Source organism: Rhinolophus ferrumequinum, chromosome 10 (genome assembly GCF_004115265.2).
Source record: "Rhinolophus ferrumequinum isolate MPI-CBG mRhiFer1 chromosome 10, mRhiFer1_v1.p, whole genome shotgun sequence".
NCBI lineage: Eukaryota > Metazoa > Chordata > Mammalia > Chiroptera > Rhinolophidae > Rhinolophus > Rhinolophus ferrumequinum.
Window position 1 is genome coordinate 50111965 of NC_046293.1, and position 16301 is coordinate 50128265.

General features: G+C 55.1%; 1 protein-coding gene across 1 annotated transcript in view; it reads right to left on the bottom strand.

The window, feature by feature from the left end:
* Positions 1-16216, bottom strand: part of KMT2D (lysine methyltransferase 2D) — a 39339-nt gene extending 23123 nt beyond the window's left edge. The window contains exons 1-25 of the mRNA XM_033116190.1: positions 15592-16216; positions 11271-11356; positions 10881-11007; positions 10471-10694; positions 10240-10349; positions 9915-10077; positions 9411-9576; positions 9196-9310; positions 8897-9054; positions 8554-8699; positions 6880-8415; positions 5679-6787; positions 5116-5229; positions 4671-4781; positions 3950-4054; positions 3008-3189; positions 2663-2827; positions 2458-2567; positions 2318-2365; positions 1420-1641; positions 1080-1199; positions 886-990; positions 523-659; positions 291-438; positions 25-90 (exon numbers count right to left, since the gene is read on the bottom strand). Of these exons, the coding sequence (XP_032972081.1) occupies positions 25-90; positions 291-438; positions 523-659; positions 886-990; positions 1080-1199; positions 1420-1641; positions 2318-2365; positions 2458-2567; positions 2663-2827; positions 3008-3189; positions 3950-4054; positions 4671-4781; positions 5116-5229; positions 5679-6787; positions 6880-8415; positions 8554-8699; positions 8897-9054; positions 9196-9310; positions 9411-9576; positions 9915-10077; positions 10240-10349; positions 10471-10694; positions 10881-11007; positions 11271-11319 (5536 nt within the window). The 5' untranslated portion in view covers positions 11320-11356; positions 15592-16216. The remainder of the gene's footprint in view (positions 1-24; positions 91-290; positions 439-522; positions 660-885; positions 991-1079; positions 1200-1419; positions 1642-2317; positions 2366-2457; positions 2568-2662; positions 2828-3007; positions 3190-3949; positions 4055-4670; positions 4782-5115; positions 5230-5678; positions 6788-6879; positions 8416-8553; positions 8700-8896; positions 9055-9195; positions 9311-9410; positions 9577-9914; positions 10078-10239; positions 10350-10470; positions 10695-10880; positions 11008-11270; positions 11357-15591) is intronic.
* Positions 16217-16301: the final 85 nt, after the last annotated feature.

The window sequence follows — 16301 nt, forward strand, 5'->3', positions numbered from 1 at the left end:
TGCAATCCTCCCAGCAGCCCTCACCTGGTGTATCAGCCTTGCCCTCAGGGCCATGGGACTCTTCATCTGCAACATCTGGACCATCATCTCCTACGAGCAACAGTCACCACGTCAATCAGAGACGCCCTACATCTGATGCCCAGAATGAGTCCCCAGCTCGACAGGCCAGGGCCCTCGGCCCACCTTCAACTCCTGGAGACTAGCCCACTCCCCACCAAATTCGCTTACCAGCTCCTACACTCAGAGGAAAGCTGGGTCCCTTCAGACCACCTCACCCCGCCATGACTAACCTTTCTGTGAGGTGGGGAGCTCCTTCCTATCTGAGCCTCCATCCCCCTTGGCTTTTGGGGTTCCTAGTGCAAGGCTTGGGCGGCCCACCCCAACTGCAAAAAGGGCCTTCCGGCTCAGGTCCAGTAGCTCCTTCCCAAAGAAGGCTTCCTGTGGGAGGAGACAGGGAGAAACAGGCTTCTTCATGGCCCGCAGGGCAGACACCCCCTTCACCCTTTGGAACCTAAGGCCCACCTGCAGGTAAGCAGGGAACATGTCCTCCAGTTTGCTCTTCTTGCGCCCTCGCCGCTGCTGCTGCTGCTTCTTCTTCTCATCCCCATCAGCTAAGCTCTGGTCCACAGGGCCCTCTGCAGGCAGGTCAGCAGGCATGACTGGGGACAGAATGGGAGGTGTTATCTTCTCTGCGGACACTGAGCACGCTGCGCCTAACTTGGCCTGGGGACACTTTCTGCCAACTCCCTCCCCCAACACCAACTGGGCCCACCACCCTCTCAGCCCTTTGAGTGAACCTTCCCGCCGGACCTCCCTGGCAGTGCCCTTTAAGCCCTGTGATCCCCACCTTCTCCCAGGCCCCAATGGAGCCCTCACCCGTCTCACCCTCGTCGGGCTGCCCATCCCCACTCAACACCTCCGCCTGTGCAGCAGGCCCCCTTTTCACACGTGTGTGGGATTTCCGCTGTCGCACCATGAAACCACCAATGCCTATGAAGAGGCAGAGCTGAGGCTGAGAAGCTGCTGGGAACCTGGTGAGCCGCCCCTCCCCCCCCCAACTGCCCATCCCAGGGCCTCACCAGGCCGATAGGGTTTGCGTTTGCGTTTTTTGCTCTCCTCGGTCTCCTCCTTGCCAGGCTCCACATCAGGGCTGACAGGGCCCTCCAGTTTAATTTCGCACTCCATGTGTTCCACACCACCTGCATATGGGGACAGAGAAGATGGAGGCAGAGCAGAAGCATGGGCCCTTTTAACCTTGTCATCCTGCCACTCAAGAACAGAGATCCGAATGCCTGGCCAGAGCCATTTGGACAAGACCAACAGCGGCTTGAGGATGGCAACCCTGCTCTCACCCAACTTCCAACTCTCACAGGTGCACTCCCAGTACTTTGGGGAATCCCTGAGATTCCCCAGCCTGACCTTCACCCTTGAGCAGCTCATCGGTGTCCAGGTCCCCATCCTTCTTGTCATCAGGGCCAAGGGTATCTGAGGGCTCAGAACCCTCCAGCCCAGCCTCGCCTGGGAGGCCAAGCCGTCCTCGCCGCTGGCGCCGCTTGTGCAGGGGTGACATGGTCAGGTTACGCAGCACGGCCATGCCAGTTTCTGTCAGCCACACACCCTCGAAGCGAAAGTACTGGGGCTCTGCACAAAGGTGAAGAACATGTGACCCCTGGATGGAGATCCCATGGAAACCAGAATGCCACAAGTTTCAGCCTAAGTCCCCAGCTGGAACAAAAGCAGTGAGAAAGACAGACCAGAAAAAGCCCAGCCTGAGGTCTGAGGGGTAGAGAACAGGCCACTACCGGGCACTAGCTGAGGCCCGAGCTCTCCATCAGTGATCCAAGGGGATTCAGAGACTGTTACTGCAGAAGCCTGACTGTGCATGATTAACCCTATGTTCACCAAATATGTTCTCTAGCAGTCTGGGGCAAGGAGGGCTACTACTTGCTGAATGTCAGCCCACAGTGCCTCAGGTTCCAGGAGCACTGCCCCCCCCCCCCCCCCATCGTGGAGGAGGAGATGAACCCAGCCCTTCACTGAGGAAACACAGTGGTGTCCTGTGCTGTCTGGAGGAGATGATGGCAGTACACAGGCCACGTTGCCTGATAGAAGGAACTCTGCCTGGGAAACTAGAGGCCTTCGTTGTAGTGACAACTTTCTCACTAACCTACTGAGTGATCTTAGGCAGGCTACTCAATCTCCCTGGGTCTTAGTATCCTCCTCTGCACATGAGGAGATAAAGTTAGAAGGTTGGAGCTGAACTAGACAGTGTCTAAGTTCTCCTCTGGCTTTGGCATTCCACATTTCTGTGACTCACCTGGCTCTTTCACCTTCATAGGCACCAACTCTGGAGGCGCAATAGGCGCTGTGGAGAGAAGGACAAACCAAGGCAGCTTGAAGCCCTGTCCCAAAGCAAGGCACCCCAGTCCTGACTCCTCCTCAGCACCTGGTACTCACCAGCAGGCTTTACCACGTAAGGCTGGCAGGAGATACAGTCAAAGCCTTCATCAGCTGCCTGCTCTACATCATCCTCTGTGAAGAGGCTCTCGCAGCCGGCATGCATCCACCTGGGAAAAGGGAGACAGGAAGAGATAAATCCAGACAATGCAAAGCTGAGAACAGAGAAGAGGGAGCCAATACAAGGAGAAAGGGGCACCCTCACCGTTCACAGTGGCGGCACTGGATTAGTAGGTCCTCTTCCACGTATGGGGCATGACAGATAGGGCAGGTCACCAGGCTGGCGCAGGGCCCACAGTGTGTGTAACTATTCTGCCATTCACAGTGGAAGCCAGGGGATGCGGCCCCACACTGCATACAAGACACACACCTGATGGGGGAAGAAAGACAGACCCTCAGCACCTAACCTACCCAAGGCACCCAGAGGTGTCCTCACTGAGAACCGAGCGGCCAGCCTGGCTTTCTGAACACAGCCTGGGTCATACGTTCAACATCACATCCACTCTGACGTCTCAGGCCCAGGCCCCTCTGAAGACCCTGGGTTCCTTACCACTTGCACTTCCAGCCGCCCTTGGGCACTGTGAGCAGTGGAGGATCCAGGCAGTATGTGTGGTAGCTAATGTCACAATCATCACAGAGCAGCAGGCGTGAAGGGTCCGAGGCCTGGCCGCACACCTCACACACGATGCACTCCACACAACGCCATCCCTTTAGCAGCATCACCTTGGTGATCTGGGGCGAAACATGGCAACTCCTCAGGGCAGGATGCAGAGGGGAGGGCAGACTTCTTAGGGGAGGGTGAGACTTCTATGGGTGGGGCTGGAAGACTCCCATGCTCAGGCCAGACCTCCATTTGAGCACAGGGAGGCTATGTAGAGCACCCTCACCCCAAAACGAGCCTCTAAACTTAGGTTCCCAGGGATCTCTGCCGGGCAGAGAACAGTCCCACCCGGCCACTGCCTCATTACACGGGTGCAATGGCAATCTTTCACTAGCCAAGTCCCTGAACAGACTGTGGATAGAATTAGACTGTATTTCTCCCAATTTTCCTTGAACATTTAAAACCGGCTACAGCATGCTGCAAGTTAGTGAATGTCAGCAGTGGCCAAGTTCTAAAGGAACATTAACGAAAACCCCACAATGACTGTTCGTGCTTGGGTCAAAATCACTGCTTTCTCTTTGCAGACAATTGCTTACCATTTTGATTTTACATGTCATCCCCAGGTTACATCATGTTTTCTACTAGTAAAGTTCTCACAGTTTCTATGATAGATTGAATTACATCAGCAAATCATGGTCTACCACCAAGAAACTAGAAGGATTGCCACCATTTCCAAAGTACTTTTCCCCAAGATGAGTTTGATAACCCCTGGTGACTGATACATGACTTCCATGACCAGTGGCCACTTTAAGCCGTGTGGCCAAGACAGGGGCCTAGGATAAGAAATAAGTGAGCCCATGCCCCAGCCCTGGCCTCTGGGGCCCAACTCACCTTGCTGTTGACACAGTAAGGGTGATAGCACTGTGAACACTGGGAGCAGGCAAGGAGGTGGCCCTCTGCCCCCCGGCCAAAGCTGCCACATACCACACACATGTCCTGGGGAAACACACAGAAACCCCAATGTCCAACTAGGTCTGTTCATCCCACTCGGTGCTGGCAAATGACTACAACTCTAATCTGAGGGAGGGAGTCAGGGAACCAAAAACCTATCACAAAAACCCATGAGAACACTGTGAGCCATCATGGGACCCTGTTCCTTCCTAGGCTTGTTTATCTGACCAGGTAATTGGAATTGAAATAGCCTGACATGGGTAAAGGTAAGGAGAAGTGAAAGGAAGACAAGAGGGATGAATACTGGTCAGGCTGAGAGAGTAAAGCATCTGACAGTATTCTGTCAGCTTTGAGATTGTTCAAGTGAGAACGTACATAAGCTTCCTAGACTATAGGCTTCAAGAGAGAAAGCATTTCTGTCTTTTTTCACTCCTCTATCCCTAGCTCCTAGCTCAGTGCCAAGCTCAGAGGAAACACTCAAGAGAAATTTGAGGGATGGAAAAATTAATGTGATTCTGATTCAGTTTCCTAATTAGCTAGGGTCCCCAGAAGTTAGGTCCGTGGTTTCCTACATCTACCCTCACACCAAAACACATGCACCCATCATCAGTCTGCCAGATCTTACTACTATGGGTAGGACTACACCAGTCAAGTATGGTACCTGCATTAGGACAAACTTGTCTGTGTTGGAGAAGAGAACCACAGTATTTTGCATGGTGTCGTCATCATCGTCTTCTTCCTCCTTGCTGGGAGAGCTATCGATATCAGCAACCTTATAGGCAGAGAGTTGTGGGAAGTGAGGCAGCTAAATCTGCCCCAACTAAGCTGCTTTCCCCTTTGGTGTTGGGGGAAGGAGGTGTGAACCCCTGGCTAAGATGAAGGCCAGGACTAAGAAGCAGAAAGAACACCCCAGCTCCCAAACTGGGCCTCAGCCCCACAGCAGAGATTTCAGAGAAGCCTGGGGGCCAAGTGGGCAGAAGGAGCACGGACAGCCGGACAGGCCCTAGGCTAGCAGGCAGGCAGGCAGGCAGGTGAGCGTGCAGGGGACTGCCAGGATTGAAAGGGCCAGCTGAAGCGTGTTTGGGGGATGGGAGGCCTCTCCTTACTACCAGAGTCTCAATGGAAGAAGTGGTTGATTTTAGCCGGGCCCGTCCTCTCCCACGTCCTCCATGTGCTCCTCCACGTGGCCGGCGTCTTCCTGGGAAACTACTGCTGCGACCCTGAGTGACAGAAGGGGATGATTATGGGGGCAAGTCGAGGGCTAGTATGTTGGGTCTACAGGCTTGGAGAGAAGAGACAAATGGACAGAGCACGACAGTTAACGAGTCCCAGGCAGGGCAGAGGGAAAGCCTGAAGCTCAGATAGCAACAGGTAGGTGGCTCTTTTCCCAAGAAGAGAGGCCAACATGATACAATGACAAAAAATACGACCTTGAAAGACCTGCGTTTCTAGTCCCGATTCTATTGTATTACTGGGTAACCATGAAACTAGGCAAGTCACTTCTCCCTCTACGTATCAACATTCTCCTTAATAAAATAAGAGAATGGATTAAAGTATCTCTGAGCATCTGGGGTTCAACAAGCCAAGTGGGAAGGTGTCAGTGACACAGGACTACACGTCTGACAGTTGACATGACACTGACTACATCTAGTGGCAGATAGCCCCTCACCTGTTTGATGCGGGAACGAGCAGGGGAGCTGCGCCGCCTCCCCTTGTCCCCCTCGGCTTTGCCTCCACTGACAGCTGTCCCAGCGTCACACAACAGCGAGTCATCAGTCTCTGGCAGAGAGTCAGTACAGAGCCGCAGGGAGCCTTCATCTCGGGCTGGACTAACATCTGTAGATACCCCCAACTCCATAGACAAGGAGCCGCCCCCCTCGGGGTCAGGAGAATCCAGCAGGGGCTCTGAGCCAGGAAAACTGGCACTGGCATCGCCCTGGCTCAGATTGGAGATCTCATTAACGATGTCAGATTTGATGAGAGTGGGTGGGGTAGGGGCCACTGGTGCACATGGATCCTCTTGCTCTTCACAGGGTGAGCCCTGCCCTGCCTGCTTGCATTCGGGGACATAGACCTCCATAGGGGTCACAGGGGCCAGCTCCTCGGGGTCCAGGAGCACAGGGGAACCCTTAAGTTCACTGGCCAAACTGCCAGGTGTCTGTCCAGCCTCTGGCTGGGAACCAGGAGTGTCAGTCCCATCCAGAGGAGCTGTGTCTTCCCCTATGCCAGAGAAGTCATCCAGGGCTGGGGCAGGGCTGGGTGCAGGGCAAGAAAGGTTCCCCATGGGGGAGGGGAGAGGACTGGTAGGGCTGGGCTCTAAGGCTGGGCACTCAGGTTCAGGGACTTTCTCAGTCTCCATCTCAGGTGGTTCAGCCTCATCCGAGACTTCCACTGCCTTCTCCATGGGACTCAGTGGAGAAGGAACGGACAGTGGCAGAGTAGGAGGAGAGCACTGGGAAGGAGGGGAGTTCTGGGGAGGCAGGGAATCCGGGAGGAGTGGGGAACACCGAGGGGGAAGGGGCTCCATCAGGATAGGAGAGGCAGGCCCCATTGGGGAGCCTGGAGATGGGGGAAGGATCATAGGGGGTACAGGCTCAGGGTCAGTGCAGTTAGCTTCCGGTGGAGGGCTGATGGGTGTCTCTAGGATGGGCGCAGCCAATGGCGACTCAGGGTCACTGTCCCCTTTGGCACCAAAGGGGTACTCTAACTCCCCCAAAGGAGACAGGGCTGGTGGGGCCACAGCTGTGATAATGGGTGAGAGCGGAGGAGGAAGAGGATCTGGAGAGAAAGAGAAAACGGGAGGCTTAGATTAGATGTGCCATAAAGAATTAAGACTGTCCCAGAGTAAGGGGGTACTAACATCCCCTTACCTGGTGGCATCAGCTGAGGTGATAAGGATGGCTCCCCAGATGGAGACAACGGCAGCTCCTCAGGCAGAGGGGACAGAGGTGGTTCCCCAGGCTCAGACAGGGCCGGTTCTCCAAGCAAGGGGGATAAGGGTGGCTTCCCAGGGGGGAGGAACAAGGGCAATTCCTTGGGTGCAGGGCATAGGCCTGGCTCCTCAGAGGGCTCTTTAGGTTGAGGGGACAGGCACGACTCCTCAGGCTGGGAAGACAGGTGCGATTCCTCAGGCTGGGGGGACAGGTGCGGTTCCTCAGGCCGAGGGGACAGGTGCAACTCCTCAGGCCGGGGGGACAGACGCAACTCCTCAGGCCGGGGGGACAGACGCAGCTCCTCAGGCCGGGGGGACAGACGCAGCTCCTCAGGCCGGGGGGACAGGGGCAGCTTCTCAGGCACGGGAGAAGGCTGCGGCTCCTCAGGCATGGGGGACAGGCGTGGTTCCTCAGACACGGGGGGCAGGCGCAGCTCCTCAGGTGCGGGGGATAGGCATGGCTCCTCAGGCCGGGGGGACAGAAGCAGCTCCTCAGGTGCAGGGGACAGGCGTGGCTCCTCAGGCCGAGGGGACAGGTGTGGCTCCTCAGGCATAGGGGACAGGCGCGGTTCCTCAGGCTGGGGGCAGAGTCTCGGCTCCTCAGGCAGTGGCGACAGGGGTGATTCCTCCAGGGGTAGGGACATGAGCAAATTCTCCGGTGGCGGGGAAGTAGGTGAGTCTTCAGGTGGTGGGGATGTGGGTGAGTCCTCAGGTGGTGGGGAAAGGCGTGAAGCCTCAGGTGGAGGGGACGTGGGAGATTCCTCAGGTGGTGGGGACAGGGGAGATTCCTCAGATGGTGGGGCCAGGCGTGACACCTCAGGCAGGGGGGATAGGCGTGATACCTCAGGCGGGGGAGACATAGGTGAGTCTTCAGGTGGTGGGGACATGGGTGAATCCTCAGGTGGTGGGGAAAGGCGTGATGCCTCAGGTGGTGGGGACAGGGGAGACTCCTCTGGGGGAGGAGACAGGGGTGATTCTTCAAATGGTGGGAACAGACGAGATGCCTCAGGTGGTGGAGACATGGGTGACTCCTCAGGTGGAGGGGACATGGGTGACTCCTCAGGTGGTGGAGACAGGCGAGATGCTTCAGGTGGTGGGGAAGTGGGCAACTCCTCAGGTGGGGGGGACAGGGGAGACTCCTCAAATGGTGGGGACAGGGGTGATGCTTCAGGTGGTGGGGAAAGGGGTGTCTCAAGTGGGGGAGATGGGGGTGACTCCTCCGGTGGAGAGAAGGGTGACTCCAGTGGAGAAAAAGGTGATGACTCAGGTGGGGGAGACAGAGGCGACTCCTCAGGCGGTGGAGAGAGAGGTGATTCCTCAGGCGGTGGGGACAGACGCGATGCCTCAGGCGGTGGGGATGTGGGTGATTCCTCAGGTGGTGGGGACAGGGGCGACTCCTCAGGTGGGGGCAGCAGTGGCATCTCCTCATTTAGGGGGGCCTCCAACTGGGGCTCAAGTTGGGCCCCTGCTCTCCCTGCAGACATAACACACTATGCTCCGACCTAGCTCAACTCCACTCCACAGGAAGTGCAGGGTCTGGGGCAAAGCAGAAGCTGTCCCTTGCCGCAGAATAGAAGGGGTTTACTTTCAGGGACCCTCAAACCCTACTCACCTAGTGGTTTGGCTTCACATTGCAGGGGCCCCGGTTCCTTGGGTTGCATAGAGGTTGCGTGCCCACCCTTTGGCTGCCTTTGGCATGCAACGTACAGAGCATCGGGCTCATCAGTGGGGGGATCGCCAGGCTCTGGGGGTGAGAATCTGCAGAGGGTACAAGGGAGCAGGCACTCATTAGCTATCAACTCCAAGAAAGCGCACTGGGGCAAGGCATAAATGCTATGGATCCTACAGCCCACCTTAAGTCTCTCCTCTCAAAGTCAGCTTACTTTAACATGGCCCCTGCCAATCTCAACAGTTCCGATCCCACAGCCCAATCTCTTCCGGTCCACACCACGTACCTGATACAGACAGCAGGATGCTGCTCAGCAACAGAACTGATAGGCTGTTCTCCCTGGGCTTTGTGACAACGATAACAGAGCGAGTAGTTCTCAAACCACTCAGAGTTGGGATTCAGCTCTGCTGAGCCTGCCCCACAGGCCCGGCATACCCGGCATGCCTAGGGGAAGGGAGAAGGCAAAACAGACATTGGTCAGACAGCAGAGATTGGAGGGGAGCAAGGGATTTGTCACAGGAGAGAAACTCTGGATGTTGTAGGAGTCAGAGTTAGGGAGAGTTAGGCAGGATCAAGGACACTCACCTTGCATTTCCAAGAGTGAGCAGGCAGTTCCTCCATTGGTGGTTTTAGGCAGAAGGTATGGTATCCTTTGTCACACGTCTCACAGACCAACATCTTAGAGTCATTCCCAGGTTTCCTGCAGGGGCACAGGGCACATAACAGGGTCCTCCCTGCCCTCATTTTCAACCCTAACCTGTACTTTGCCTAAGGCTTCACTCCTGCCCTCCCATTCTTACCTGCAGGCTTGGCACACTTTGCATTCAGGGCACTGCCAGCCAGCACGCTTTCGGGCAGTCAGAGCAGTGTCCAGGCAGGCCCCATGATAGTGATGCCCACAGCTGGTACAGAAGAACAGGTCACACAATTCCCCCGGCCCCTCACATACTGCACAACGAGCCTCCTCTGCAGTAGGAAGGGACAAAGAATACAGGTCAGCTATGGATTCGTTGCAGGAGTTTGCATAGAGCTGTCTACATAACAAGCAGTCCATGGACCAGAATGAACAAATAACAAATAGTTACTGAGTGTCTGCCTAATATAGGCCAGGCATTGTTCTAGACATTGCAGACACTATGGTAAACAAGACAGGCAAACCCCCTGCCCTCTCAAAGTTCACACCTATTTTAGTGGAGCAGACTGGCAGTATAAAATTAGACTTTGATGAGTGCTCTGCAGAGTATAAAAACCCTAGGCACACTTTGCCCCTCATGGCCCTATGTCCAAAGTGCAGGACTTCTCACCCAGATGTGCGGCACCCTCACTATGCTCCGGGCATAGCAGCTGCAGTGTTTTCATGGATAAGAAGGAACCGCTGGCAGTCGCACAGGGGAAGTGGTAAAGCCGTGGACATCCGGGCGAGCGGCAAGGAATGGAGGCACCGAGCCTGGAGCAGTGGGAGCAGCGCTGCCAGGGTAGAGACAAAGGCTCAGTGCCAGTGGGCTCACTCTAGAGCAACAGGTCAGGTACCAGCTCTACCCCAGTAGGCCCACTGCCCTCCTCATTCTACCCTGACTCTAAGAAGGCCCCCAGCCCTTTGCCTATGCAATCCCCTAGCCCCAGCTCCACCTGTGAGATCCCTGAGAAGATGGCCTTGTCCACACCACATAGCTCTGGGCCCTCCTGCCCCCATACGCCGGCCGACCATGCAGCACACCAATGGTGAGCCCAGCAGGACCCTGTGTAGGAGGAAAGAGGTAAACAGAAGGGAATTAACAAAAAGGTGATAACTGGCTCAGGACCACCCAGCCCCTACCTCCTTTCCTGCCCAGGTCAGTTAGCCACCTCCCCAATACTTACCTCCAGGTTCTCCTAGCTGGGCAGGTGTCAGGCCCTCAGGGAAACCAATCTGTGACAGGTCCTCACTGGAGAGCGCTGCCTCATTGGGCCCTGGATTTCCCCCAGGGGACACCACTGGACACCGGGGCCAGTCAAATGGCAACTCAAAGCGCCGTAGCTCCCGCTGCCCATGCAGACTAGGCTCCCCGCAGTTACAGAGAGCACAACGCCGTGCTGGACCCCCACTGTGGACATACACAAGCATCAGCACCACGCCGGGACCCTGCCCACAGGCACCCCTGATTACCCCATGATTTACTATGCCTATGCTTCCCAAACACTCATTTTCCTAAATATTCCTCCTTTAAGCCCAAGATTCTCAAATCAAATCCTCATGTGCCCTTATACTCTCAGTTTCTCCAACTAGTTACCTGCAGTCCTGGGGAGGCTCCTGAAGCCTGGGACCCCCAGAACTGGGCACAGAGACCTCCGCCACATGTGGGTTGGGAAGGTCTGGCTCAGTGGCGCCTGACTCCTCAGAGGCTGCAGGTCCATCAGCTGAATGAACAAACAGAGAAGCATGCATCAGCCATCACCCATTATTTAATACTAGTCCACTCATTGGACCTATGAGATTACCCAAAACCCTTGGTGGATCACAGTGATGGCATTTTGACTTTTGTCCCAAAGAACAAAGTCCTTCAATTAATTACCTGTCTATTAGACAGACTTAACTCTTGTCCTTGTGCCAGGGCCAGAAATATAAGATTGTCTGGGAAGAGCAGAAAGCTGCCAGTAAACCCAGAATTTGTTCCACTCACCTGCTGGTTCTGAATCTTTATCCTCACCAGACGGCTTCTGGCTGTCCATCCCTCTCTCCGACTGGGCAGGGCCCTCTCGGGGAGACCTGTCAAAGTTAAAAGAGATATCTATGTGTCTAGTAAGTCTCTCCGCTAAATAGTTTTCCCAGAATCCTAGCAAGAAGACAGTTAATGATCCTACAGAAATCAGAGCAAAGCCTTACCTACAAACTCCTATACTAATGACAAGGAAAATCCTTCTCCCTAACTCTTATCCCACTGCCTACTTCTTCCCCAGACAAACACCCTCTTCTCCCACTCTGGATTCTCAGAGGATCCACTCCCCTTTCTCACTTCTCACCTCCTGCCTAAGAGTTCCCAGTGCAATAGCATCCAATTAGAAGCAAATCCAGTTGATATCTAATATTGCCTTTTGCCTCATGCCTGAGTTTTGGGCTTCTGATGGGTCCCACCCCTGGCCTGTTTCCTCAGGTCTCAAGGCAGCTATCAAGAGGTCTGTCAGTGTCAACCCATGGGTAATCATAACCCAAGAAGTCTGCGTGCAGCCAAAATCCCTCTCTCAGAGACCAGAGTCTGGGGTCTTGCAGGATGTAGAACACATTACTGGAACTAAAGTCCAGCTATGAATGGATCTCCCCAACCTTCATTGGTTCCAACCAGGACATCCCAAACACAACAGAGAAAACTCCCCAACTTCCACCCACTGCTCATCCAAATCCAGCTCTGGCCCACCCCCTGGACCCTGCAGTGACTGATCTCAGGATCTCACCCAGACTGAAGTCCTCAGGTCGTTGCCCTTAGCAACGCCAACTGCCCTTCCTCCTCAGATATCCTTAGAAGTTAACAGAAGTGGGCCTTAAGAGTTACTGAGCATGTGTAGCCAGGCCTGAGGCTAGGCATGCTGGGAGTTGTAGTCTCAGGAAGCACACTGCCACTGGAGGAGTTCTAAACTGGGCAGGACACAGCAGCGCAGAGTAACTTCCTTCCTCTTCCGTCAAGCAGGGTTTCCACACGCACTATGGGGGTGGGGGTAATGGTCCCCTTTTCTAAAATATGCCTGCCAATACCAGAGCCAAATGAAACACACTAAAGTTATACCTAAGAAGGTTGAGACCCACACCTTTGGGCATATTTTTCTAAACCTCAGAGGTAACTAAGCATAGTCCAAAAAAGAGAGAAGTAAAGAATAAGAATTACAGAGGTGAGGAAGAGAAAAAGGATCCTACAAAAGGGGGAAAAGGATAGGTGCCAACAGCTCTTAATGAAAGGGGTAGAGGCTTAAGCAGAGAAAGTATAGTGTTCCTGAGAAGGCGCTGGGGGGAAATCCCTAAAACAGAACTCTAAGCAAAAGTTTGAAAAGTTTCTCGCTCACCTTTTCTACTCCTTTTCTTTAACCAGAGGGACCGCACCAACCTCAGTAAGGACAAGCCCCTCTTCCCAAACCAACTACTAAATAACTTTGTCAGCCACTTGGGGTTGAGTAACTGGGACAGAGGGAACCCTCAGAGGTGCCCAGGATCAATAAATCAATTACCTAAGAACCACAGTATTAGTCCTCCTTCCCTGAGCTCACTTCATTTCCAGAGATTGGTAATGAGCCTCTTGTGACATGTCACAGGAAAGGAAATTTTATTTTACTTTCCCCCCACCTCACACTAGCAGAATCTACTAGATTGGGAAAACAAAGTATCACATGATACCTGTTACCTCCATTCCCAGATCATCTCTTTCCAAAACCTACCACACAACCACACCTGAAAGGAAAGCAAGGTGGTCACCTGGCCGGCCCACAGAAAAGCTGCTCTGGAACTTCCAGGGGCCCTTAGAAGCCACCTATGGGAAACAGGGGCTGGAGGTCTGAGCACCAGCCAGGCCCCTCTTCCTATTTAGTCATTCAAGGTCTGACCACACACAGAAGGCTTCAAAGTTTCCTAAATATGTGAATCTTACTATATGCCCCCAAAGATCCTCTGCCCGCTCTGCTCTCAAAGTTGAGGCCAAAGGAGTCACAAACAGCAAGAAATAAAAAGCAACAGTGATAATGCAGTAGGTGGGAGGACTGCCTCACACAAGGCCAGAGGGACACATTCCTCTGCCCTCCCCCGAGCGCAGCCCTCTCAAGCTGGTAAGGCTGGCACTGCTTAGGGAGGTACAGAAACCACCTTCGTCCAGCCTTGGGAGACAGTACCAATATCCTTCAAAGTTGAAGCCTCAGTCATGGAGCCATGGAATATGAGAGATCAAGAAGTGAAGAGCAGACTGACTTCCAAGCTGTACCCAAAAAAATCTAGGGACACCTCCAAGAAGCCTGAGCCCCAATTCTCTGCCCCTGCAGTCTACTACCTGCACCCCAATGCTGAGTCCCAGCTGTCAGGCCCCTGAATAGATCCAAACAAATAAAGACCATACATTACCCTGTCCCATCATTCACAGCCAAAACACACACACACACACACACACACACACACCCCCCCCCCAAGGGCTTTTTTCCCTAGTTCTAACTATGATAATACCTGGCCAGGATTCCTCTGGGGAACTAGAGATCCCAGAGAAGTATAGTTCTAGGGAGTAAAACTGTGCTGGCTCCCCTTAGTCCTAGGTCTAAGAGGCTCAAAACAGCAAGGAAGAAAGCAGGGAGTCATCTCAACTCACTCTCCTCCCTGCCTCTATCCCAGACCAATAGCCTTAACTCCATTTTCCCAGCCAAAGGGGAAATGGAGGCTTGGAGAGGTGAAAAGCCGAAGCAGGCCCTTGAGTGAACAGCTCTTCTGTAGGACTCAAGACTTCCTGGTTCCCAGCCTGAGACTCAAACCACACCTCTCCCCACCCCCATTTTGGGTCAGCCCTCCAGGAAGAATCCAAATGGCAACACTGGCCTGTAGACCCTCCTGCACTGTCCCTGGGTCATCCTGGGGTCAGCCACAGCTAACAAGGAGAGGCCTCTCCTAAGAAGTTCTTTGAGGACAGATGACAGGAGGGGCCCTCCAAAGGAGGCAGGTGCAGAAAGCCTGGGTGACAGCTAGCCTCACTCCACGACCCCTGTGCTACCTCTCACCTCAGGGTTACCACCCAGAAATCTTTCAGGGCAAAACCCCTATCTTCTCCTTTCCAAGACCAGGCTCAGAGATCCAGCCTATGGGTATGTTGCAGGGATGGAGTGAGGGGGCAAAACACACCAGCCAAACCCTGCTGGGCAGCATGACAGCTGTGAGAGGGGCTGTCCCAGCCCAGAGCCCAGAGGTGTGAGGCTCATGCTTCACTCTTCGTGCACTCACTTGCACACCCATTTTCCCCAACACCTGCCAGGGCTGGAAACACTGGCTTCTGCAGAAGCAGCTCTGATCAGGTCATTCTCCTTCAAAGAGGTACAGGCTACCCTATTCTGCAAGGATGGGACAGAATCAGAGGGCCAGTTAACATTCTCTGATCAAAAAGGGTTGGAGAGGTCGAGGAGGGGCCTGCAGGATTGGCTAAGGACTTATGGGCAACCAGGTCTCCGCAACAGGCTCAGAGAAAACAGGAGACAAAAGCCATTTTTTGCAGCCCACATTCGCAGGGAGCAAATCTCAACGGCCTCCTCTATAATCCCCTAGAGATTATGTCCATCCCGAGAGAAGTGGAAGTAAAGCAGGCTAAGACAGCACTAGGCCTCGCTGGGGTCACTTTGCCAGGCAGGGGTAGTTTAAAGTTGAACAGTAAGGCCAGAGCTGCCCCCAGCCCCGCCTCCTTCTTGCCCCAGCCACCCCCTTCCTTACACTAGTCAGTTTCCACACACTTTCTCCTTTCCACAGTGAAGCAAGGCCTGATGAGAACCTAGGGTTGCTTGATTCTCCCAGAGACTGCTCTGGGTGCCTGGATGGGCAAGAACAACCTTAAAGTGCAACCTGGCAGTAAGTCTGTGGCACCCTACTGCACCCCCCACACACACCGTCCCCAAGTTGTTCTGTTCCCAAGGCCCACAGGGAACCCTGAGGGAGAAGCAGCCGACTGGGATTGGTGCTGGCATCAGGGCCCGGGTCCTTGTTTAGTAGAGCTCCCCCAAACACAAAAATAAACAGGCAGACAGGCGATCTGGCCAGGTTCCCAAACTCCTGTGGTTCCCTGAACCCCCAGTCTTTAAAGAGGCACACCCCAAGACATCAGGCCTCAGTTCTATGCCCGCCACTGGCTCAGGTTCCCTTGACAGACCCTGCCAAAGGAACCCTTCTCAGCCCTGGCACCCCGTTCTCCAACCTAAAGGCCAGCTCTGGCCAAGATAGTCCATCTGGCTATGCCCCCAGTCCAACCCTTTCTGGGCCTTGGCCGGGCGCACTTCACTCACCTCTTCACAAGGCGATCCAAAAATCCTCATCCGAGAACATGGCCAGAGCCCGGGCCGCTCCCCGACCTCCAACCGCCAGAGCGATCACAGCCGCCCCCCGCACGGGGGGGCTTAGGGGGACCAAGAACGGTAAATCCAGGTCGGAGTGGCCACCCTCCTCTCCAAAAAAAACAGCAAGAAGCCAAAGAGGGGTTCTCTGCTTCGGGTTCCAGCAGTTTAGGTTTCCATGGACAGCCCGAGGGCCGCGAATCCCGAGCGGACACAAAGAGAGCACCGGTGGCTTTGATCTTGGGTGAGCAGGCTCCGCATCCGCGTCGTCGGGCGGCCTCTCAGTCCTAGGGCCGGGCCAGCGCCCCGGCCGCCCGCGCCGGGCTCGGGTGGAACGTCGAGGCTCTCCAGATGGAACGTCGAGGCGCCTCCCCAGCAGCCCGGAAGGAATGCCGCGCCGCCCCGCGCCGGGCCCGGATGGAACGTGAGACCCTCGCAGGAGCGCCGAGCCCCTCTCCCCGCCCGGGCCGGCGCCCCGGGGCCGCGCGAGCTACGGCGACACGGAGCCGGCGGGGCCGCGGGGCTGAACCTGACACACACCCAGCGCCGGGCTCCTCGACCCCGAGCGTTCGCCCTCGGCGGCTTCGAGCCCCCCACCCTCTGCTCCCCCCGGGGAAGGGAGGAGGGTAGGTGGGCGAGGAAGAGGAAGGGGCGGGCGGTGC